A 24,620-nucleotide genomic window follows, 5' to 3' on the forward strand; every position below is an offset into this window, starting at 1 on the left:
TTTTCCAGAGCCTTCACTCACAACTGGATTTGACTCTATAACAAAATCCCGGTGGGGCAGATACTTCTACCAGTCACTTCTTATAGGTGTGGAAACTAAGACCCGGACAGGTTCAGGAATTTGCTGGAGGTCACTCCTGCTACTGGCTTGGTGCTCCTCTGAAACACTGCTGGGATCCTAGAAGTTTATTTTTAGTTTCAGTAGAGCGACGGCTTATATATTGGCCTGGAGCAGCAGTGCCCAATAGAAATACAATGGGAGCTTCATGTGTAACTTTAAGCTTTCTGGTAGCCATGTTAAAGTAAAATGAAATACATTGTATTAATATATCTAAAATATTATTTTAATATGTAAAAATTTTGATAGTTTACATTTTTTTCATACTGAGTCTTTGAAAACCAGTCCAGATTTTACACTTCAGCACATCTCAACTTGGACTAGCCACATTTCAAGTGCTCAGTAGCTCTGTGTGGCTAGTGGCTGCCATGTGGGATGGAAAGTCCAGATGGAATTTTCCATCAAGGCCTGTTTATGCTGAAGTAAGAATCCACTTCTTCAGTCACCAAAATATTATTAGAATATGTTCCACGTGAGGCCCCGTGGTAGGTGCCGGATGTGTCCGAGGACAGGGTGCATAGCCAGATGGAAGGTAAAATATCAATTTATAGTTAACTGGCTGTGTGAGGCCAGTGCAGTAACCAACTAGAACTCGTGCAGAGCTGCTCGAGACTTCCTGTGAGCCCCACGCCACCTGGGCTCGTTCCCCTCTTGGCCGACTGCATGGTGGGGAGTTAAGAGAGCTCGGTGGACTGGTCTTGGCAGGCACTGGCTGAACTCCTCCCTCTGCTTTGGTCTCAGAAGAGGCAAAATAGCAAGAGAATGCTGACAGGGATTCCTGATGTGGCCTTAAGCCTGCCTGTTTCCCAGGAGCAAAGAACAGACATGGGAGGGGTGAAGGGCAAGGTGGCTGCATGATACCAGGAAGTAGAAGAGAGACCTTTAGCAGTGGCCCTGCTCACTAGTAAGACAAGACCCAGTGTTCATCTCCCTGTATAACCTACATCTCCTTCTCCCCAATGGGAGACTCAGGAGAGATGGCACAGTGACGAGCTTGGGTGGATCTGAAAGTTCCCCTCTCCCTATAATACATCTGGAACAGGCCTGGCCATGTCACATCCACATAGGAAATGGCACGGTCACCAGTCAGCTGTATTCTTAGTAGTCACTAGACCCAGTGGACTCCATCGCTGCCGGGCTGATCAGCGGAGGAGAGTGAGTTTTCCTACGTCTCAGAGCAAGTTTGGTGCTCACATCTAAAGCTTCAGGTTTGAAGGCCAGGAACACTAGAAAGGACATAGCTTTGGATGCAAACTCCATTTAAATCTGGCTCTCCTTCTGCTTCTAACATGGTGTTACCTCTCTGAATCTCAGTTTTTTCACATGTAAGATGGAGGTGATGCTGGCGATTATGACAACTTGGAATATGACTGCTTGGTTCAAGTATCACCTCTGAAGGTGATAAGTAGAAACTCTTTAGTGGACCATCGCTGTTAACTGAGTCAGTGAGAGCACAGGCTGAAGCCACAGTACCTGGGTCTTGTCTCTTCCACTTACACCTACCTGACCTTGAGCCTCTTCAGGCCTCAGCTTCATCGGTCCAGTGGAGGTGATAATAATATCTAATCATAGGTTTGAGTGAAGATGAAATATACTTAAAGCTCTTAGAATATGCCTGGCTCGTGGCAAGTGTTGTTTAACTCGTGCTATAATTTGTGCCCAGAAGAAAGCTGTCTAAAGAACGGCCTGTTGTAAACAAACTATTCAGAGTACCAAATAAAATTCCTAAGCTTCAATAGTCAGGTTTCCCTCTGCAAAGGACTGATAGAATGGGGGCTAAAGGAAGTTATGAGCACCTAAAAAGTCCAGGCTAGCTGCAGTAGAAACATTAGTGTGACTGTCATGCTAATAATATCATAGGTTGTCAGGCGAGCAGTTTTAAGTAGAAATTTCTTATTCCTCCACCCTCAAACATATACCTACACACACTTTTCCATACTTCTGTGCATATATTTCTATAAGATTAATTCTTGGATATGAAACAGCTGGATCAAAGATTAAGCCTAGGGACTTACCTGGCGGTCCAGTGGTTAAGACGCCGTGCTTCCAATGCAGGGGGCGGTGGTTTGATCCATGGTTAGGGAACTAAGAGCCCACATGCCACAGGGCGTGGCCAAAAAGTAAAAAAAAAGAAAAATAAGAGTAAGCCTAAATTTTATCTGATACGGTTTGCCACATTGTCCCAGAGGGACATCTGATATGAAGACAAGCCTACCAGTAGCCAGTGAAGCCAAAACAAAGCACATTTTCTTACCAGATAAAAAGTAAAGTGATCTGTGAGTAAAGAACCTGAAAGCACTTGATGGTGGAAGATTGCTGGTGACCTGTCAAGGTCTATGAGGGTCAAAGAATGAAGGGTTTTTTTAAAAATAAATTTATTTATTTATTAGTTATTTTTGGCTGTGTTGAGTCTTCATTGCTGCGTGTGGGCTTTCTCTAGTTGCGGCGAGCGGGGGCTACTCTTCGTTGCGGTGTGCAGGCTTCTCATTGCGGTGGCTTCTCTTTGTTGCGGAGCACGGGCTCTAGGCACGCGGGCTTCAGTAGTTGTGGCGCGCAGGCTTAGTTGCTCCGCGGCATGTAGGATCTTCCCAGACCAGGAATCGAACCGGTGTCCCCTGCATTGGCAGGCGGATTCTTAACCACTGCGCCATCAGGGAAGTCCCGAGAGTGAAGTTGTTTTTATTTTTTTTTTGGCTGCACTGGGTCTTTTGTTGCTGCACGTGGGCTTTCTCCAGTTGTGGCGAGTGGGGGCTACTCTTCGTTGAGGTGCGCGGGCTTTTTATCGAGGTGGCTTCTCTTTGTCGCGGAGCACGGGCTCTAGGCGTGTGGGCTTCAGTAGTTGTGGCGCAGGCTCAGTAGTTGAGGTGCACGGACTTAGTTGCTCCGCAGCATGTGGGATCTTCCCAGACGAGGGATCAAACCCGTGTCCCCTGCATTTGCAGGCAGATTCTTAACCACTGCGCCACCAGGGAAGTCCCCAGGAATGAAGTTTTTGAAAATACATATTTGTTCTATAATGGCCTCTGAGCGTCTGCCACGTGTGGATTCTGCAGTAGCCTCAGGTTGCACAGATAGAGCACAGCTGCTCTCTGCAAAGGGTCTGCAGCCTGGTGGGCAGGCAGATATGGACCAACTGATGCTGGCAGTGAGGATGAGCACAGAGGATGCACTTTGTTCTCCTTGGAGGGGGAAGGAGGGTGCAGGGGGAGGTAGTGTAGAAAAGCTTCCTAGTGATGACCCCTTAAGAAGAGCCTCCAAGATCACGTTGGAGTTAGATGAATAGCAAATAAGGGCTTTCCCAACAGAACAGCTTGATGTGCCGTACATTTGAGTACCTGAGACATACACTCTGTCCTGCAAAATATAAAATATTAGCCGGAAGAATGTATGGGACTTAAAAGACAAGGTATTTCCCACATAAGTGTTTATTTCCTTTTCTTTCTGCTATAATTAGCTTTCTCATGTGTTGCTTCCCCACAAACAGAAAAGCGTGTTACTCTGGAGTTCAGGGCGTGTTGTATGGTAAGTAGATAAAGAAGATGAACTGTGATCAGGGTCTAGGCTCCACGTTACCAGCCTGAGCAGCAGTGAGCAGGTTCCTTCCTCGAGTCTCCATTTCCTTATCTGTTTAATGGGGATTAAAGTAAGGCCTGTCGCTAGGTTATCAAGAGCATCTAGTGGGATAATGTCATTGTTCATTGAATACAGCGTGGAAACCACCCTGTGCTTTGCAGATGGTTTCCAAAGACTATTTAACTTTGTTTCCCCCTAGTGGTTAACACGGCTCATTGCAGAGTAGCCGACTTAAGATTTCCAGGGACAACCACACTACAGGGAGGTTCACTTGGTGGTCTTGTGTTAAGTTCAGACATTTGTCAGTGACTTGACTAAAAAGAGAACCTTGCTGTTCATGTTTGCAGAAAGGCACAGGGGTTAGGACTGTTCGTTAATATGATGGATGACCAAGTCAAGATCCAAGAAGATCTCCATGAGCTGATGCAACCAACAGTGTAAAATTTAACAGGACTCTGCCTTGAGGCTCAAGAAGGTCATTTGCAGCATTTGGTTGTCGTCTGGGGACATGACCACTGTCATCCGCAAATGGCCAGCAGTAGCCCGCAGGCGTGGCAGGCAGGCTGGTAGAATGGTGGGAGCGCTAGCCAGGTTCTGGTCTTGACTGCTGAAAAATAGCTCTGTGATAGGGGTAGGTCCCTTCTCATCTCTGGACCTCACGTTCTCCTTCAACATGCAGAGTTTGGATGAGGTGATTCTAAGGCTTTCTTGGGCTTTCTTCATCGGGGACCCAGCGTCGGGGCATCTAAATTACTTCCTGTAAATGCATTGTCGTACACTTCACCATGCACAAACTCACCTGTAAGCCACACTTGTGCTTACCTCATACGGCCTCGACACTCCTGTTCACAGCTTAGCCACATTTGGCTGGCCTTCATGGCCTGTGGTCCACCCATGACCAAGTCTGTATGTGTAGGTCACTTGGCTTTCTGCCCTTTTCCCCTTCCAAAACTGAACTTTGCAGTAGCCTCTCTGCAGGTGAGTTCCAAACACCCGAGCAGCTACTATGTGCCGTGCCTGGGCACAAGGCCCGAAAGATGAGTCTGACCCACTCCCAGCCCTCAAGGAACAGTGTAAGGAGGACACAGATCCCTTCATTACAGCGCAGATCTCAAAGAGCAGCCCTTGTGTGTGGTGGCAGTTGAGGAGGGTGAGCCCCAGGCTGAGTAGATGTAAAGAAAGATAGCCTTGCATCTGACTTTTCAACTTTGGGATGAAATTCACCTAAGCAACTACCTCACTCCTCTCCTTCCCTTCTGAGACTGACTATGAAGCATGACCAAAGATTTCCCCAACCCCTGCCCTTGAGACAGAGAAGGAGTCATTTGATTGAGAAATCTCTGTTGATGCTACAGGTGCTTGTAAATACAGACCACATTGAAAAGGTGCTTTCCCCTCATTCTGTCTTGATAGCTCATTTTGGAGACCATGATTCTTCCATTCATCCTCCGGGCTATCTTTCTGATAGTCAGTTCATACCGGATCAGAATGAGGACTTTTTAGCGAAGGTGGAGGCGCTCCATGAGCAGCACAGGTGAGAGGCGGGGCGGGTGACCTACTTTGGGAACTCAGGTCGGGCACTGTCAGACCTCGTGTCCCCTTTTGGGTTTGATGTTGTCTTCTCTTGCTTTTGCTTATGAATCCTCTTTCAAGATGTCGGGGGTTTGTGAACCTTTGAGCTCTTATGATGGCAAATATATCTGGCATTACTAGCATTTCTGTAAAGTGTGAAATCCTATGAGAGTTCAGGATAATTTGCTGCGTTCTTTTTCAGGATGTCATTGAAATCCGTTAGTTCCTGGAGGAAATGCCCATTTTAAATCTGACTGCCCCGCAGATTGACCCTACCAGGCAAACCTTTTAACAGGTTCCCATATTTAATGAAACGAGCCGTTCCTTCAGGTGGTTTTGAATAGACAGGCAGACAGACATAGGTGCTGACAGGCTGGGTGAATCCCCGTCCTCTCTGGGTTCAGTTGGGAAAACCACCTTCCTTCCAGAAGGGAGCACCACCCTTCCGCAGCTGCCTCGGGCCAAGCCTCCACTCCAGCAGATTCGCCCGATTCTGGCCTCCTCTTCCCTTGCCTCCTTTCACTTAAAGCTGCAGTGGCTCCATTCAGTCCAGGTCAAATAAGGGCCACCCTGACCGAGAAGGCCAGGTCTCAAGGGACCTTACATTCTCAGGAAGGCCATAGAAACAAAGGCCTAAGCAACCAGTGTCCCTTCAAAAAGGCACTGCCAATCCTCTCCCAGAATTGCTGTCCAGGCAGGAGCCAGCATCCTAAAATAGTACAGTGACGTTTGGAAGTTTGAGGCTGCTGCTAAAAGGATAGATAAAGGCAGAAAGACCTAAAGAGCACGTACTACTTTAGGGACTTGGAAAAGGTAGGGTGGGAATTCCAGAAGGTGACAGTCTTTATCTCTGAATATTGAGAACCTACTAAATGTGAGGTAGTTTTTAATAGAGGAACGAGAGGGCTAGATGAAGTCATATTCAGTGGACAAGAAGAAAAACGTGGTTTGCTAGCATTTGGGGTTTGATTGTTTAAGATGAATAACATAAGGCATTTAATAACCTTATAGCAATGGTATCAATATTTTTAGATTTTTACTAATTTTAAAAATCGGGGTTAAGATTCTGTTTACTGGGTGAAGTCTGCATCTTCTGTCTGCCTTTGCAGTGGGCTGAAGCAGTCAGAAGCGGAATCTTGCTTTATCAACATAGCCCGGACCCTCGACTTCTATGGAGTGGAGCTGCACAGTGGTAGGGTAGGTACCCTCAGCATGGCGTAGTTCCAAAGTGATTTTTATTTTAATTTCTGAACATCTGAAAGCTTCTTTGAAACTATCTCTTTTCCAGTATAATAAAAAGACCTTTTTTTTTTTTTTTAATGATACCTGAAAGGTTTATAAAGTAATACTGAGTTTTGCTGGTTCTTTATCCACTTGGATTTTTTCGTGTTTGCTGTCCTACTTGAAGACTTTTTACTTTTGCGGGGGTCACGGGGGTTAGAAACAAGTAATTTTTGTAAGACCATCTCATGGTTAAAGAGGTGAAAAATGTATAGCGTTCTGTTTTCCAAGTGGCTCTTTAATGAGCCAGGGTTTCTACTAGTTAATCTCAGTGCTGCTCAAATTAGAGCTAATTATGTGCTCAGATATGATAGTTTTCTGTTATGATGGCATGTTTATGAAAATCAAGTATTTTGAATTGGTTGTGACTTTTTAAATAAAACTGATGAATATCTATCATCTGCTGAGCCGTTTCTAACTGCCAGACACAGTCCCTATTTATTTCCCACTGTAATGCCATGAGGTAAGTGTTGTCATTTCCTCCATTTTACAGATGGAGAAACTGATACTCAGGGACTTATCAAAGGTCAGGTAGCACATAAGTAATGGCTTCAGTGTGTGACCCCAGCACTGTCTAATTGGCATCTGACCTTTACATTTTCTACCTGTAATTGGGCCACATCATATCCAGAGGAAGCAAATATTGGTTGAACACGTAGTCCATACTAGCCATTGTTCCAGATGCTTTCATATGTGACCATAAGGTCTCATTTAAAGATTATAGCAGCCTTGGGAAATGTGTTCTAATCACCCCATTTTACAGGTGAGAAAACTGAGACTCAGGGAAGTTGAGTAAATTACCAAAGTTTACATTTAAATAATATTTTTGCAATTCATAGAAACACTTTCATTTCTTTTCTCTTACTTCAATCCCCTAACTGTGCAGTGTACAGGATATAACATAGGTAATAAAGTAGGAAAAAGACACGGATCTTACAAAACATCAACTTTGGGACTTGACTTAATTTTTATTCCACTTGCAAATACTGTTTTGTCTGGTAGAACGTTGTGGAGCCTTTCTTCAATGGTGAAGTGGGTTTTACATCTGCCTGAGTTGATCTGTGCTCCCCCCACCCCCAGGGTCTCATGAAGGTCCTGACGCCAGTTGATTACCTGTCTGCCTGACACCCCCGTGGTATCAGAGGGAGTTGGGTTACCCTTGGCTGTGCTGCATCAACCAAAGCCCCCTGAAAATCAGTAACTTGATATCACAGAGCTTATTTCTCAGTAGTTCAAAGGCTGTATGGGTCCCGGTGGCTCTCCAGGGCAGCACTCCTCCGTGCAGTGATTCAGCAGCCTAGGCTGCTTCCGTCTGGTGGCTTCACCATCTTCACATGTGGCCTCATGCTTGTCCCAAGGGAAGGGGAAGTTGGAGGGCTGCACACCAGCTCTTAAATGATTCGGCCCGGAGGGGACTCATCACTTCTGCTCGTTGTTCATCAGCCAATGAACTGTTGAGCAAAGCTGTTCATCAGCTAATCATACAGTCCTGCTCCGCAAGCTGGGAGGTTTGGAGATGGGCACGGGAACTGAGCGAACAGTGACTATCCATGCTACCGTGGTGACCACAGAACCAGGAGATTTGAGACCCACGTCACTGGCCCACACAAAGCATTCACTTATTTCCTCATTCTGCACTTGATTTTTATTTTGTTTGCTAATTTTCTGTCCCACCTGCTTAATATTTCCCTATATTCTGATCCCAAGTATCACGTTTAATGCAACCCTGGTTTTCAACTTGCCAGTTTGGTTTTGCTTTAAGCGTGTGATTTCAGTTGGGTGCCCAACAGTGATTACTCTCTGGACTTTCCACAACGGGTAAGCAGTGTTTGCTTTGGCCAGTTTCTCCAACCCCCCGTGTTCACATCACTGTTCATAAATGATTTGTCCCACTATCTCTTGAGAGGTGAAGGGGATGAACGTTTTTTATACCTACTGCATACCAATACGTTCTTATATTCTCTAAGTTCAGCTTGATAAAACTCTTTGAGGTGGGTTCGACAATCCTTATTGTACAAAAGGAAAAACTGAGGCCAGTAGCCCAGACCAACACAGCTAGTAAGTGGCAAACCTAAGGTTCACATCCAATGGTAACTCTGCCCCTTCTTTAAAATTACGAGTATCTGATTGGGTAAGTAGGGATATAGATGACTCAAGGGAAGGCACTGTTTATTTTAAAATTCTCATTCTCAAATGGATTTAATGGACTACGTCTTGTAGTCGCTGTATCTTCCTTTTATTACCTTCATTATCTATGGCAATGCCTAGCACATGGGCTCTTAATAAATGTTGACTATATTGGACTTATAAGCCATATTTTATTTTTCATTGGGTTTAGAATCAGCAGTTCTACACTTCATATTAATAGCTAAAGCCTTCTCAGTGATGGGAGTTGAGATTTGTTTAAAGCTGTGCGGGGGACGAGGCTTTTCTGATTTCAATATGGTGTCTGATACTAATCGTTGAAGATGTAAAGGCAAATGTTCATTTCTATGATTCTGTGGAATGAGTGAGGTTGCCTGGTGGTAACTTTGTAAACTGGTAGAACCCAGGTGTTGCTGTCAGGCAATGTATTTTCACCTTAGAAGAATTTGGTGCTAAGTACTTGGATCTTAAGTATCTGTTAAGAGGAGATTTTTGCCTGTTTTCTGTAATTTTCCTTTTGGAGCTTACATGTAGTGCTATTTATAAAAGCGTGGGTGCTTAAGTTACCGGAGGGCATAAGCATGACAGTAACACGCTGTGAATCTGAGATCTTCCTTTTTACAGGATCTGCACAGTTTAGATCTAATGATTGGAATTGCTTCTGTGGGCATCGCTGTGTACCGAAAATATATTTGCACAAGTTTCTATCCTTGGTAAGTGCAAACCGGTTCTAATTATTTTCTGAATCGTGCTTTAAAAATATGCTGAACAAAAGTAATGGTACCTCTAATTTTAAACTTTTCTTTCTAAAGAAGGGACAGAGACTTTCTCCCAAGCTTTTACCTCTGACCTGTACAATTAATCCAGATTCAGTACTTGGGAAAATTAGTTTGGTTTTTATCAGCATCCCCTTCTTCCCCAGTCACCCTATGGTTTGGGATACCGTGTGAAACCTGGATAAAACAACACAAAGCAGGTTTTGGAGTTAAGGAATCCTTCCTGGGCGGCACATTAGCCAGGATTCGGAGAACTTCCTCTGGGCAGGAGCTGTATTTTCAGGGCAGTTCCTTAGTTACTAATTGAAGTTTTACCAAGTGCCCAGTTCTGGTCTAAAAACTCAGGGGATCCAGCAGACTTGAATCCTGACAAATCTGAGAAAGGCAGTGCTGTCCCCACTGTTCAGAAGGGCTCCATGGTGGAGGACTTGCGAGCACAAGCTCAGATCCCGGCTCCAAGCATTCCTGGCTTGAATGATCTTGAGCACTTAAGCGCTGTCTCCCAGCCTCAGTTTCCTCATCTGAAAGCTGGGTATAATGATATGTACTTTTCAGGAGTATTGCAAGTCTTAGTAGAGGAGCTGCTTGTAAGGCTTTAAGTATAAAGGAGGCTGTAAATGATGACTATCATTGTGTTACTATGCAAACAATAGAGAGGCTACTTGACACACGGCTATTAAGTGGCTGTTAAGTTTGCGAAGCAGCTGGGATGCGGACGCAGGTCTGTCTGTCCTCCTCCTGCTGCTCCACACTGCCCTCAGCTGTCTTCCCCAGGTACACACCAGCCCTAGCAGAGCTGCAGTATCACAAGAGCAGCTGACAGCAGAGAGCGCATTGCCCATGGTCCTTGTTATTTAAGAGCTACATCATAAACCAGGGGCCCTGATGTGCCGCTCAGCTTCAGTCAGCTACTTAGTGTTTGGCCGAGATGACGGGGCCGCCATCCTTTCTGCGCTGAAGCAAAGTCTAGGGAGCCGAGAGCCCCCAGCCATCGCGATCGTGGACTAGAGAACACACGCCGAGAGGCGCCAGCTGCAACCTGGCTGCTCCCTGATGTGCTTCTTTTGTGTTGTGTTTTACTTTTTTTTGCAGGGTGAACATTCTAAAAATTTCTTTCAAAAGGAAGAAATTCTTTATACATCAGCGACAAAAACAGGTGAGTTGTGCTTGCTTTGGTCCTTGTGCTTTTAGCCAGTTCAGCCCTTAGTCCTTCAGCAGGTGAAGGAATTTGTCATACGTGTAACAGGGAAGAAAGAGCACTGCAAACGGTGGAAAGAAAGTGGGCATCAGGGTCCGGTGGGCCCCGCAGTCTTCTGTGTAATTCACTCTGCTTATCTGGCTGAGGAAGTCACTTGCTTTGCAGTCAGAGACATTGGGTTCAGGTCCTAGCTCTTCCACTCACCAGTTGGGCGGGTTACTTAACCTCCTGTAGTCTGAGTTACAGGAATGCAACAATGCCCAGTCCTCAGGGAATCATCAGATTTAGATAGAAGCACCATTGGTCACAGCACCTGGCCGAGCCCACTGCAGAGTAGCAATAAAAGTCAGCAAGGTCAGTTCCTTCCCTTGATGTGTTTAAAATGCACGGTGGCCTTGCGTATATGTCTCATAGGAGGAGTCTGCAGCTCTCCAGATAACTCAGTTTGGTTTTCCACATGGAGAAGAGCAACTTAGAGGTGAGAGAACCCACAGCCAGTGAAGTGGAGGAGCTGGAATTTGAACTGGTCGTTATGCATCTGAGATGCCCGCTCTTCCCACGACACCGCACTCTGTCTCGTCAGGCTGCATATTTTTCACTTACTGTCACTACGTCATTTCCCAATTTTCCAAAGATAACATGTACCTAAAATGGCTCCACATCACAATAAACTCTTAGGACTGAGAGCACGAAAGCTCAGAGAAAACTAGGACTAGAATCTGGGTCTCCCGAGCCCCAGATGCAAAATTCAAAGTGCCGTAAAAAGGCACAGGATGGTAATTTAACATGAGAACAGAAAACCTGAACTCAGGTAGAATGGAGGTAGAGCAAATGATCAAAATGATTATTATAAGCGAGCACTAGATCTGACTCTCTTTGTGGAAAGCAAATAGAGAAACCCAAAGCATTATAAGATTCCTGTCATTTGATAGGTGAAAGATGATTTCTTCAGGGGAGAGATTTTTCCCAGAGCTAGATTTTGAAAGGAATGTATCAGACAGCCCTTATCTGGTTGCTCCAAATATATCCGACCTAGAAATGTAGGCAGGTGTGAAATGAAAGCGTTCATGAAAGACCACAGATGATGATGAAGAGTAGACTCTGGTCGTCTTTATTACCACGTTCATAAAGATGGTTAACAAATCCTGCTGCTGAATATTCTTAGAACCCTGTTTTTGTGGCCTAAGGAATTTTGAAACCAGTTTTCTGCTGTCCATTGTCTCTTACTTGATAACCACCGATGTGGGCATAAAATGCTTGAGACCCTGCTCCTACATCTGTGTAGATGAAATCTCTACTGTGTTTTTCCTCCCAGACTGAATCCAGGGAACACATAGTGGCCTTCAACATGTTAAATTACCGATCTTGCAAAAACTTATGGAAATCCTGTGTCGAGCACCATACATTCTTTCAGGCAAAGAAGCTACTACCTCAGGAAAAGAATGTTCTGTCTCAGTACTGGACTCTGGGCTCTAGGAACCCCAAAAAGTGAGTATATGCTTTAGGGACAGTCTCCACGCTAGGCTGAGAAATAAACATGTCCTGGTCACCCCTGGGGAGTAAACATCCTCAGGGGGAGGGACGTCTTTGCCCAGGGGCCCCGGCCCTGAGGCCAGAGCTGCTGGTGGGTCTAGAACCATGGGTGAAAGTCTGCTGGGGCCGCAGTGTGTCTTTCCACACACGCAGGCGCTTCTCCTGTTCCTGTCACTTGCTTCTGCCTGCTCAACTCTGTAACACTCAGAGCCCCCAAGCAGCCAGCATTGGAACAGCTCCGTCATGTCACGCCAAGGGAAGCACAAGGCTGTGACTAAGGGTCATCTTGGTGCCGTTAAGACAGCCTCTCCCACTGAACAGTAATTCCATAAGGCGCTCTATAATAACGAATGAGCAGAAATAAAGATTTCCAGAGTCAGGTGACTTTTTGGCATATACTACATCCAGCAATCACAAGATAGTAACAGTAATAATTACAGTTGACGACTACTGAGTGCTTACCTTGTTCCATGCACATACTTCATTATGCTTCATTCTTTTTTTTTATATGTTTAATCCTTACAGCAATTCCATGTGTGCTATTATCCGTAGGAATGATATTTAAAATACTTAATGACTAGTAAATAAATCTATACATTTTAAACTTTTAGACTACAGTGTGTTCTCATGCAGTTTATATTTTTGTATATGTTTTTATTCTAAGATGTAGGATACAAGCTGTATTATAAATACTTGCCTTCTAAATATAAGATGTAGCAGAAATTCCATATCAAATTATTTTCTAAATTGGTTGGGAAAGTTATTTTTGTGATTTTTATTTTAATTGATGTGGCTGTTACTAAAAATGGTGCCCCTGTCTGAGCCATTATCTGATATGTGGGACTGTACCAGACTATTCCAGTGGCTTTCCTATTACATGGTAATCAGTTGATAGCTTTCTCAATTGAATAAGTAGTAAATGTCTGTTAGTATCAGTGATAGTATTGATATTTATGGTGCTAAATGCTCTGAGCTTCTGATGAACCAAGAGCAAATATATTTTCCAAGATTTTGTCTTCTAATACCGTCCAGTATTTTTACACATTCGGTAGCTCTATTTCTGAACGTGCCGTAAACATAACTTGCTGGAATGTAGCATTTACTTTAGTTGGACTTAATCCTCTCGGTGAGCTGAGAAGTGGCATTGAGAGCAACTAAAAGCTTGGACTGTCTTACAGAAGGCTGGGTTAAAATCTGACCTACATCAGTTTTAATTTAATTTGCTTCTTCAATTTCTTCATCTGTACAATGCAACCAACACGGAGGATTTTTTTTTTTTTTTGGTTCTCCATTGTGGCAGGAAAAACTACCCCTGTTTTTGTGGCTTAAAGTAGTAACCATTATATTATATCTCAAGATCTTGTGGGTCAGGCGTTCGGGAAGGGTGTGGCCAGATGATCCTTCCTCTCCGTGCAGTATGTAGACTAGGGTTTCTCAGTGAGATGCAGCTGGTGGCCGGGCCGGGCTGAGGGTCCGGGACCACTTCTCTCCCACACCGGGTGCCTTTGATGGAATGATCAGAAGGCTGGACCCGTCTGGACCCCCACCCTCTCTGTGTGTTCTCAGGGCCTCTCACAGGGTAGTTGGATTTCTTACACAGAGGCTCGGGACTGCAAGAGCCAAAGGCAGAGGTGGCCGGTCGTCTTAAAGGCTAGGCCCATACCTGGCACAGCCACTCTTGGTCAAAGCAGTCCCAGGCCAGCCTGGGTTCAAGAGTCAGAGAACTTGCAGCCGTTTTTAATCTGCCACTAGGGGTCACTTGGGACACGGTGGGTGGCTCAGTGGCCACAGGTCAGCAGTTCTTGACCACCAATACCAGCTTCAGCATACTGGCAAATCTCATCCCTCATTCTCTCCATTTCATAGATGGAGAAACTGAGGCTTAGGTTACGTGATTTGCCCAACCCCTAGAGATGCCGCTATACATTTGCATATTGGGCCCTCTGAAACTTATTCGGTATTTTCCAAGCTTATGGGACAGTGGAACACTTCTTTTTCCAAAGAGTACCTGTTAATAACCTGTGACGCATACTTTGGGGAGCTGCTACATTAAACCTTTGAATCAACCAGCTTGCTCCCCTCATTCCGATGATGTGCTCTCAATCAACGGTAATTTGGTTTCTGATGTAGATTCTCGTGGTGATGCTTCTGTGAGCATTCTGATCAGGGTGACAACCGTACTTCCCATTGAAAATTAGTACATTGATATTCTAGAGGGTGTGCTTCGTGTTACCTATGTTCTTGTGGTTTTTCTGTCCTGTGTTTTGTTGGGGTGATGGTTTAGGCTGCAAGGAATAGCGTGGAATGTTTTAATGAGACATTAAAACATTGTTTAAAATTTAAAAATGCCAGAACTGAGTTTCCCCGAAACTGGCTTCAAACTCCATCCTCTCAAATAATTCATTCTCTGAAGGGTCTGGAGAGCTGAGATTTAAATTCTCTAGGTGTAAATAAAATTTGAAAGTAACCTTCGGGGTGGCACATTCAGAGAAGATGGCCTGAAACTCTGCTGTCTAAGCATATTTTCTCAGGTCTGCTCTTAAAGAGTTCTGAGTGATTTACAGTGACGGTCTCCGCCAGCTAGGATGACAAAGAACACTGGGAAGCATGGTTAATGTTTGTACTCATGCCAGGGTGAGTAAAGTGAGCATTCCTTGAAGTTACTTGAACTGTATTTCAGTGTTAATCCTGAAATTCCTTCTATCTGGTAAGGCTTGGTTATATTCTGAAAGCAGTTTTGTTGCTTGAAATAGTAAGGGCAAGAAAATATTTTTTCACCCAAAGAGAAGAAATCACATAAGGAAAAGCTAGGACAGAAAGGAATCCCTTCTGACCCGTGTACCTCCACTCCTGGTAACCTCTGCCGGGGTCATCAAGGTGTTAACCAGTCATCCGTCAGGGAGGGAGCGTGTGTAGACATGTTTCGCTTACGCTGTCACTTCTTTCTCGTCGAATATGTCAGTGTAGAAAGTGAACCTACATCTGGTTTTTCAGGTCTGTAAATAACCAGTATTGCAAAAAAGTGATCGGAGGGATGGTCTGGAACCCGGCCATACAGAGATCTTTATCCGTGGAACATTTAGAAACCAAGAGTCTACCGTCTCGGTCTCCTCCTATTACTCCCAACTGGTATGTCTTCCTTTTTTGGTATTACCTACCGGTAAACACTTTACTTCTTTTAAAAACTCAATAAAAATAAAAACATAACTACAGGTGGCCTATGGTCAGTGTTTACATTTGCATGTTTATTACAGAAGTAACTATTTTTGTGAAATGCACAAGTCTAGCTAAACATTTTCTGTAGTGTATGACGCTGGGATGTTCTTTTTTAAAAAGTTATTTGAAAAAAAAAAAGTTATTTGGTCTAAGTAAATTTGAGCACTGCAGCTTACTGAAATGCTGCTCTTGAAATTAGCATATTCAGGTTTTGAGAAGTCCTGTGATAAAGAAGCATGTTTAACTTTATTTAATCTCACATTTCCCATTAATGTCAAACAAAATAAACTTTGAGAAAACATAGTAAAGGCATGTAATACAACTGATGTAAGGACGTGTGACCCTCAGCAGCGGTAGCAGATGCACATAGGAAAGTAGCCTGCCAACTTTTAAGATGATGGACTCAGCTTAAAAAGAAGGAAGTGGCAGGGCTTCCCTCGTGGTGCAGTGGTTGAGAGTCCGCCTGCCGATGCAGGGGACACGGGTTCGTGCCCCGGTCCGGGAAGATCCCACATGCCGCGGAGCGGCTGGACCCGTGAGCCATGGCCGCTGAGCCTGCGCGTCCAGAGCCTGTGCTCCACAACGGGAGAGGCCACAACAGTGAGAGGCCTGTGTACCAAAAAAAAAAAAAAAAAAGAAGAAGGAAGTGGCAGTTTGGCAAAGTGGGAAGGGCACTGGGTTTGTAACTGGAAGACCCGGACTCAGATTTTGACTCTCCTGTTCGTTAACAAGTTTGTTTACCTCTCTGGTCTCAGTCTTTCCATCTGTAAAGGGATTGAATGACATAATATACAAGTGCTTTGTAAGCTATACAAAAAGGATCAGGTAGAATTATTATTGTTGTTTTTGTTATTGTTATTTTGTTATAATGTTCCTCAAAGACATCAGGCCATTTTGTGAATGCCTTCAAAAGAGCCAGGCATCATTAGAAGGGGAAACCAAGCCAGGAACATTGTCCCAGCCCCACCCTGAAATAAGGGTATGGCTTTCTGTTCATTGCATGATAGGGTGCACCTGTAAATTCTCAGAGTGAGCTACCAGGACTAAGGGGCATTCTAACATGCAGGCCAAAAAAGGAGCTGTTGTGCAGGGCCGCTGGGTAAGGGCCCTCTACTGGGGCCTAATGCTCTGGGCAGGGATGGTGATGGTGTTTAGTGTCGGAAATCATAACATGACTGAATAGATTGGTTCTTGGTTTCCTAGATTTAGGCACTCATCCTACAGTAGTAAATTTATGCTATAACGTGGCAGCTTAATTTGTCTGAAAGTCTCTTAGGCAGCAGTGCCAGGGCCCCAGAACAGAGGCCAGGACAGCGTCCAGGAGAGCAGCTGGAGCTGACGTTGCCACGCCAGTGGACTGTGGCTCTTACTGCTATTTATAGGTCCTCTTCTGAGGAGTCACAAACCTTTCCACTCTGCTTTGGACACAGTGGTATTGATTATCGGGGCCCAAGGGGATTGCAAATAGTGGAGGCTCTGACAGTCCCAAGGAGAAATGGCTAACAAAGAAGCAGAAGATGCAAAAACAGGGAAAATGAAATTTAGAAAGCTCAGCAGCCTGGGATCACCCACTGCAGGAGCCGATGCCCAGGTGCTGCCCCAGGTGTCACCCCAGGCATCCTGGGGACATTGCTTCATTTGATTTATTTTCAGGAGCCAGGTAGGTACAACTGAGGCTCAGAGAGGTGGTGTGACTTGCCTCATGTCACACAGCTACTGCTGCTATTGGAGGGACAGGGCGGTGCTGGGGCTATGCCCATCTAATACCACATTATATATGTATATATATACACACACACACACACACACACACACACACACACACACACACACACACACACACACACACACACACACACACACACACACACACACACACACACACACACATATATATTTTTTTTTTTTTTTGCGGTACGCGGGCCCCTCACTGTTGTGGCCTCTCCCGTCGCGGAACACAGGCTCCGGACGCGCAGGCTCAGCGGCCATGGCTCACGGGACCAGCCGCTCCGCGGCATGTGGGATCTTCCCGGACTGGGGCACAAACCCGTGTCCCCTGCATCGGCAGGCGGACTCTCAACCACTGCGCCACCAGGGAAGCCCCATAAGAGATACATTTTAAAAAGCAAACATTTCTTCTTGGATCAAGTGAGATTCGCATGAGGGGATGTAGTTGAAATAAGTCTGCCAAAAAACTTACTTTAGCTTCTAAACCCTTACTTATACCATACAAATGAATCAGAAAAATTGTCTGATGAGCAGTCAATAAAGCCTGTTTACACATTGCGAGCTTGAATCCTCCTGGAAGAATAACTCCCCCTAAATCAACACTCAATAACTTCCCAGAGAGCAAGAACCAGTCTCATCTGCCCTGTTTATAAAGCTGAGGAGCTGAACCGCTGGGCTAAGAATATCTGGGACCACGTGGCCCTTGGTAGATTCTAGTGTAGTAATGGGTTAACTGGCTCTTAAGTTCCAACAGCATCAGCAAAGGCATCCTTCGAAAGGTCAGAGCACAAAGTTAGGTCACTGGTGTCTGATAAAATTCCTAAGTAGAATCTGCTGTCAGCGCTTCACACTGAACCTTTCCCCACCAGGCGAAGTCCTCGACTCCGGCACGAAATCCGAAAGCCACGACACTCTTCCGCAGACAACCTTGTGAACGAAATGACGTACATCACTGAAACGGAAGACGTGTTTTACACCTACAAGGGCTCCATGTCCCCTAAAGACAGCGATTCTGAGATTTCTCACAACCGAAGCCCACACCGAGAGTAAGAAACTTGTGTTCCTCTCTTTCTTTGTGTCTGCTTGTTTGAGCTGTTGAGGAATTTGCTCAGGCCCAATGGCCGTTTAAGAGGAGGCAAGGGCTGGAGCCTGCAGCCAGCTCCCCGGGGTGCTGTCTGCCAGGCCAAGAACATCATCACGCTCTCCCTTCCCCGACAGGAAGACAGGCTGTGTGCCTGGGGTCAAGAGCTTGCCCTGCTTTTTTTGTCAACAGCAGTGACATACTGTCCACACGCTTGTTAGCTCTCCTGAATAGTGTTCTCGCCAGTTCACGAGCAAAGCCCAGTTAAAGCCATTTCATACTCCAGAGGTTGTAGACATGTTAACTATAGTAGTATTTCTCTGGATTGTCAGAGTCTGACCACTGCAGGATTCCCCGTCACTGGAGATGTGCTTATTTTCTAGCTGTCCACAGAAAGCCTTCTCAGAACCACATTATGTCCTCGGGTTTTTGTTCTTTTTGTTTTTAATGAATAGTCAGTATAAAGAAAAAACATTCGGAGAACATCTCTGATTTTCTTTGTTAAATTTTTGGCAAGGACAGTGTGCATCAAATTCTTTTATGTCCCCACTTTCCTTTTTTAATGTGACAAACGCCCTTCACATTTCAAGGTCAGGAGAAAATATGTCTCTCCTAAAATACTGGCTTGAGTCCTTTTATTATTCAGTAAGATAATATCTAATTCAGTAGTTCCCTGTTTGACTTGATTACCAGGGAGCTCAGAGCTGCATGTCAGGCTCAATTGCATTAGCTTCCCATAGCTCAGGTTTCTGATCTAGCCCCTACTCTTCCTTCCTTGCTTTATTAATGGGTCTGATTTTTTCTCTTGTTTTAATGAATTCACTGTTCTACCATATCTGCACATTTTAGAGTAAGCGATCTCAAATCATTTTTTTGAAGTGGACAAGACATAGATCGTAAATTAAATGACATAAAGTATTATAGGAATGGATCATCTATTGGGAAGTCAACCATGGTCATTGAGTATCCATTCAGTTAAGTCCCATGCTGTGCCCAAAATATAGAAACATATAATGCTTCCCCTAATAGCAAAGGATTAGCAAGAAGGCACTTCAGTTAATCTGTAAATTTTTACCACTCTAGCTACTAGGATTAAAGCATTAAACGCATCCCGATTGTACTGTAGGCATCACAGGTGAATCACAGATCTCACTTCGCACTTAAGTGTGAAGTTGCTACTTCTCTGCTGTCCCTGACCACAGCAAACATAGTTTCCAGCTTTTGTGTTCTTAACACCTCTGATTAACTAATCCTCTGGTCATTATTTCCTTGTGACCTGAGCTTGGATGATGCTTTTGTTGAAACGATCACTATCTCTTGCTCCAACTTGCAGCCTCGCTGAGGTTAGAGTGGAAGGGTGTAAGTTCCTTTGCGTGACACTGGTTTTGCAGTTCTAGGTCTACAAGGGCAGGAGTGCAGGCACGCAGGACTTGAGCCAGTTTGAGTCTGTCAGGGGCTGTGTTGCTTTGGTAAAAGGAGAAGGAGGGTTTAGGGAACTGACCGAGGGCTCTGGGATGCCCAGTCACACCCTTCCTGTCAGATCCTCCTGCTGTGGTTTGCAAATCCATCATGGAATTGTGGAGCTTCTGGACCTTCCCTGTCCAGTACAGTAGCCACTAGTCATGTGTGGCTATTCAGATTGAAATTATTTAAAATAAAATAAAATTTAAGTTCAGTTCCTCAGTCACACAAGCCTCATCTCAAGTGCTAAAGAACCACATGAGCAGTGGCTACCATATTGGACAGCACAGATACAGTACATGTCCAGGTGCTGGCTGGAGGAGAGATGAATTCTGTCCAGTGGTATATGGACGTCTTAAAGGGCTACGCTCATTGCCGAGTCCTGCAGCACACTTTGTACACCCTTTGCTGCTCATTGACGGAATGTGAAGGTGAATTAGACAAGCCTTTGCTTTCAGGGACCTCCAGGCCAGCTGGGCAAATAGCACATTATCAGCCTTCATCGTCACACTGTGGGGCTCTGTCACTTTGGTGAAAGGAGAACAGAATTTGGGCAAATGCGGGTTCTGAGAAGCCTGATTACAGGTCCTAGGTCAGATCTTCCTTCTGTGGTCTGTAATTCCATCTTCCTTCCCCACCATGGAATTAGAGCATCTAGAGCTTCACAGGCCAATACAGCCACACACAGATGGCTATTTAAGTTTATTAAAACTCAGCTGAGAATTCACTTCCTCAAGCCCGGTTCGATTTAAGTAATTTCTAGCCCTACTCACCCCTAGGCGTTGCACATCGGTTCTTCCTGAAACTCCTCCGTGAGACATAAAAAGATGTATCATCCTGGGGCACTTTTTATTTCGCAGTGAAATGTTAAAAGTAGCAAATAATGGTGATGCAAACACAGCCTTCCTTGCCATGTCTTTGCCAGGTGAGCCAACAGTAGATGGCTCACAGAATCGAGTTAGCGGCTGTGCTTTGCAAGTGGGGCGAACGGTTGAAAGAGTTCAGCCCCTAGCACCTCACTTAAGTAGGGGACCCCTTCCTGCTGGCAGGAAGCCACCTTCTGCTGGGTTTTCAGAGGCAGCTGGCCTCCCTGAGAGTCTGGTGGCCCTCCATTGCCCAAGGCAAGAAGGGAAGGTTAGTCTGTACTTGGAGAAAAAACTGCGGTGGTGTCTTCAGTGAGTACAGTCATCCCTCGGTACCCAAGGGGGATTGGTTCTAGGACCCTCACAGATACCAGAATCCATGTAAAATGGCTAAGTATGGTTGGCCCTTCGTATCCCCGGATTTACTTCGATCTGTGCTTGGTTGTATCCACAGATACCCAGGGTGGGCTACAGTATTTTCAAAATGTTTAAGAAACACTGCACATGCTTTATACAACACATTAGTGTGTTAAGAGGCAAAAGGAAGTATCCTGTCAGAAATCAGATGAATAACATCACAGACAGCAAGGAGAGTTCCTTTTAGAAAGAAGAATGAAGTGTAATGTTCTGTACCCATGTAAACAAGAGGAAGAAAGAGAGAAAGGAAGAAACAGAGCGGTTCGACTTTGGCTCTAAACCTGAGTGGTGCAGTTCAGACTCTGGACATCATCCTAGTGGATAAGTCACCTTGGTTTGTTGCGTATTTATAGCAGCGCAGCAAAGTTTATGGTTAGTTACGAGTCCTTGGCAGTTTGCTTTATGCCCGAGTAGGCTGTCCTCTTGTTACTCTCGCAGACATTCTATGTTCCTTTCCTTGTTTCAGAGCCAAGGAAGGCCAAGATCTGCAGAGAAGGAAGTTTCCAAAAACAAAAACAACCCACCACCCAGGAAAATGGGAGGGGGTGTTTCCCAAGGGAAAAAAATGACTTTGCAGAGCAGAAGCTGGAGGAAAACAAATTTGAGGGCGGATGAGGGTTGTGTTTGAAGAACTTCTCCTCAGTGAATGGGGCTTGGTGCCTTTGCTATTTGCCTACTTCCTTCTTTAGAGCCTGTCTTGTTCCAAGGACAGGGGACAGCTGTCGGCTTTTATTTCCAAACTTCTGTACACACAACAATGTGAATATACTTAAATGCTACTGAACTGTAAACTTGAAAATGGTTAAGATGGTAAATTTTATATTATGTGTATTTCACCACTATTTTAAGAAATGTTTTTAAATGGCTTCTCTGCATTGGAAGGAACTTTGGGAATCCCCTTCTTCAGCTGCATCACCAGTGTAGGAATTCCCTCTGCCCTGTCACCTGGTCACCCTGCCGGTGATGGGCAGCTCTCCTGCCGTGTGGCAGCCTGTTCTCTAGTTGGACAACCCAGTGGTCCAAGCTGTGTCTCCCCACAGGAGACCAGCCAGCGACAGGGTTTCATTAGGAGTTTTGTGTCCACTTGCCCTGCACCTTGCCTGCACTTCACTTGGTCTTGGGCCACTTACATGTGGACAGCTGACGAATACCTTAAACCCAGCCTGGCCTGATCTCAGCTCATCATCTTCTGTCCAGCCTGTGGCTCTTCCTGTCTTGGTGAGTGGGGCCACGTTTCAGAACCACCCAGTGGGCCCCGATGGGAACTTCAGGCATCCTCGACAGCTCCTTCTCTTCCGCCTGCGTCATCTAGTTTCTCACCTGTTGATTCTCCCTCGTGAACATCCCTTGACCTGGACCCCTCCGCCGTCCACCCCGCACTGCCCCTGTGTAGCCGCCATCGTCTCTCGAAGGGACAGTTGCAATAGTGCCCTAAGTGTCCTCCTGTCTCTAGTCTCTCCTCCTTCCAGACCATCCTTAACAAGGGTAACAGGCTCATTTTCCTGAAATTTATGCCCAAGCATGTCACTCCCCCGCTTAAATGCCTTTTCTGTGCTTTTTCAAAATTTCATGCCTCTGCAAATACCACTGAAGTTTTTTTATTATGAGAGTTTTGCCTAAAATGTAGGGCTGGCCAAAAAGTTTGTTCGGGCTCTTCCATAAGATCTTATGGAAAATCCCAAAGGAACTTTTTGGCCCACCCAACACTTTCTTCTTCCCTCTTGACTACCTGTTTAAACTTCTACTGGTTTATCTTTCAGACTCAAGCGCCCCCTCCTCTGCGAAGCCTCTCCCGGCCTCCCACTGTATGCTAGACATCTGAGCATCTCCATTACAGCATGATGATAATATTTGATTCCTTTTCTATCTTAAACTAGACAGCGAGCTCTTTGAGGGCAGGGATAGAGCCCTGTTCACCTCTCCTTCCCCCAAACCTGGCGTGGTGCCTGACACTTCATGATATTCCGTGACTGCTCTGATGGATGGACAGGTGAATGGGGAGATGGTCACATGAAGCAGATGTGGCCCTTGGCTAAAGTACAAACAAGCTCCCAAGTTTTTACAGTGGGTACCCCCTCTGCCACTTCCACGGCAGGCCCCCACATCACACAGCATCTAATCTGCACGCCAAGGACTCAGATTTCCTGTAACGAGTCTTGGTTACCTGTCTTCTGTGAGCAGGTCCCCATGGTAGGTGCTGCTGCAGGCTCTGTGTCAATGAGAAATTCTCATCAAAGAGTTCAAGCGTGAATTGACGGAAATTCAACAAGTGCTTTCTTGCCCTTAAGTTATCGCAGCGTCTGAGCGGGCAGCCTGGGGACAGGTGCATGACCCTTGATTCCATGCGTGATGAGACGTAGAGCTCAGACAGCGGCATCTCTGACCCACATTCCCTCAGCCACCTCCGCAGCTTCTTGAGTGAAGTTTCGATCTCGGGCCCTTGGCATGTATCGCAGAGATAAAAGAGAATCACCTGAAGAACGTCTCCATGTCGTAACACCCATACCACGGAGACATGCTTTCTATTACTCGGTGATCCTTATGTCGGGATCCATGTGAGATATCTGGCTTTGTGTTAAGTACACCAGGAGAGGACTAGGCAGAGGACTAGGGTCTCTCCTGACCTCGAGAAGCTCATAGACTTGGGAGAGAAATGCCACGTGGAATGGCCCCTATTCTATCACCACCATAGCCAGTGCCTCCTTGCGGGCGCCCAGTGAGAGCTGTGAAACCCTCAGTGGGAGCACAGCTTTGCTTGGCTAACAGGTTTGTGCGGGGGTGGTGGGGGACGCGGGGGCCTTTGTCATTCTCTAGGGTGTAGAAAAGAATGGTATGAAAAGCATCACCCAGGAAGTCCTGCCATTTTAACTGTCTCTAACCTTGCTTCCCCTCAGAGAAATGAACTCTGTCCTGGCTTTTGTTTCCGATGACTACCGCATTTACAGTTCTGAAGCGTCGGCTTCTGAGGGCGAGCACCCGTTTGTCTGCCGGTCAGTCTGTCTGTCTGTCTGTCTCTGCCCCTTTCACCCCAGGGAGCTGGGGTGGCCAGTGTCTCCCTGGCCACTCTGGCTCTCCGACGGCAGTGATGGTCTCCCTTCCGGCCTCAGGAGCAGATCAGTTGCTTCAGCTCCCTCCTGCTACCCCTTTCTTTGCCCCTTTCACAGCTACCCACTGAAACCCCAGGGGTTCCCCTCTTCTCTCCGTCCTCACCCACTGGGCTCTCCCCTCGGTTGCACCTCGCGTCCTGCCCTGGTAGGGAGGAAGGCCACTTGGTGTGGCGCCTTCACTCCTGGCACCCCTGTGCTGCGTCCAGCTGCCACCTTCTTGTTGCTTCCTGTCATCACATGTCCTCCTCGCCATCTGTCTGTCCATCCTCCGCACTGAGCGGAGCATTACTGCAGCCTACAGGGAACGTCTGTACATGGTTGATCAGCCAAAAAAATATTGTCATGTTTAATAAATTACCGTCTGAGAGTAAGCTCTCCACCCCTACTTAGAAAATGGGATTGGACACATAATGACATTGAATATGTTATTTTTAGTACTATGGGCTGTTTGGGATAGACCATTACATTTTCTACTGAAAAAGAAAAATACTTTAAAACCTTATAAGATGTCATCTAAATTCTATATAATGTAATTCGGAATTCAGAATTTAG

At 45.6% G+C, this 24,620-nt stretch overlaps 1 protein-coding gene across 10 annotated transcripts in view; it reads left to right on the forward strand.

Moving 5' to 3' along the window:
* PTPN3 (protein tyrosine phosphatase non-receptor type 3) overlaps positions 1-24,620 on the forward strand; it is a 107,175-nt gene that overhangs the window by 49,866 nt on the left and 32,689 nt on the right. For 6 of the 10 annotated variants that reach the window (XM_060154654.1, XM_060154657.1, XM_060154656.1 and 3 more), the window contains 8 exons: positions 5,104-5,224; positions 6,372-6,459; positions 9,313-9,401; positions 10,557-10,620; positions 11,978-12,150; positions 15,190-15,324; positions 18,009-18,185; positions 23,856-23,951. In XM_060154654.1, coding sequence (XP_060010637.1) covers positions 5,104-5,224; positions 6,372-6,459; positions 9,313-9,401; positions 10,557-10,620; positions 11,978-12,150; positions 15,190-15,324; positions 18,009-18,185; positions 23,856-23,951 — 943 coding nt within the window. Of the gene's footprint in view, positions 1-5,103; positions 5,225-6,371; positions 6,460-9,312; positions 9,402-10,556; positions 10,621-11,076; positions 11,141-11,977; positions 12,151-15,189; positions 15,325-18,008; positions 18,186-23,855; positions 23,952-24,620 lie in introns of those variants that run through there. The other 4 variants (XM_060154658.1, XM_060154659.1, XM_060154660.1 and 1 more) reach the window with 4 other exon arrangements.

The sequence above is a fragment of the Lagenorhynchus albirostris genome, chromosome 7, assembly GCF_949774975.1.
Source record: "Lagenorhynchus albirostris chromosome 7, mLagAlb1.1, whole genome shotgun sequence".
NCBI classification, from domain to species: Eukaryota; Metazoa; Chordata; class Mammalia; order Artiodactyla; family Delphinidae; genus Lagenorhynchus; species Lagenorhynchus albirostris.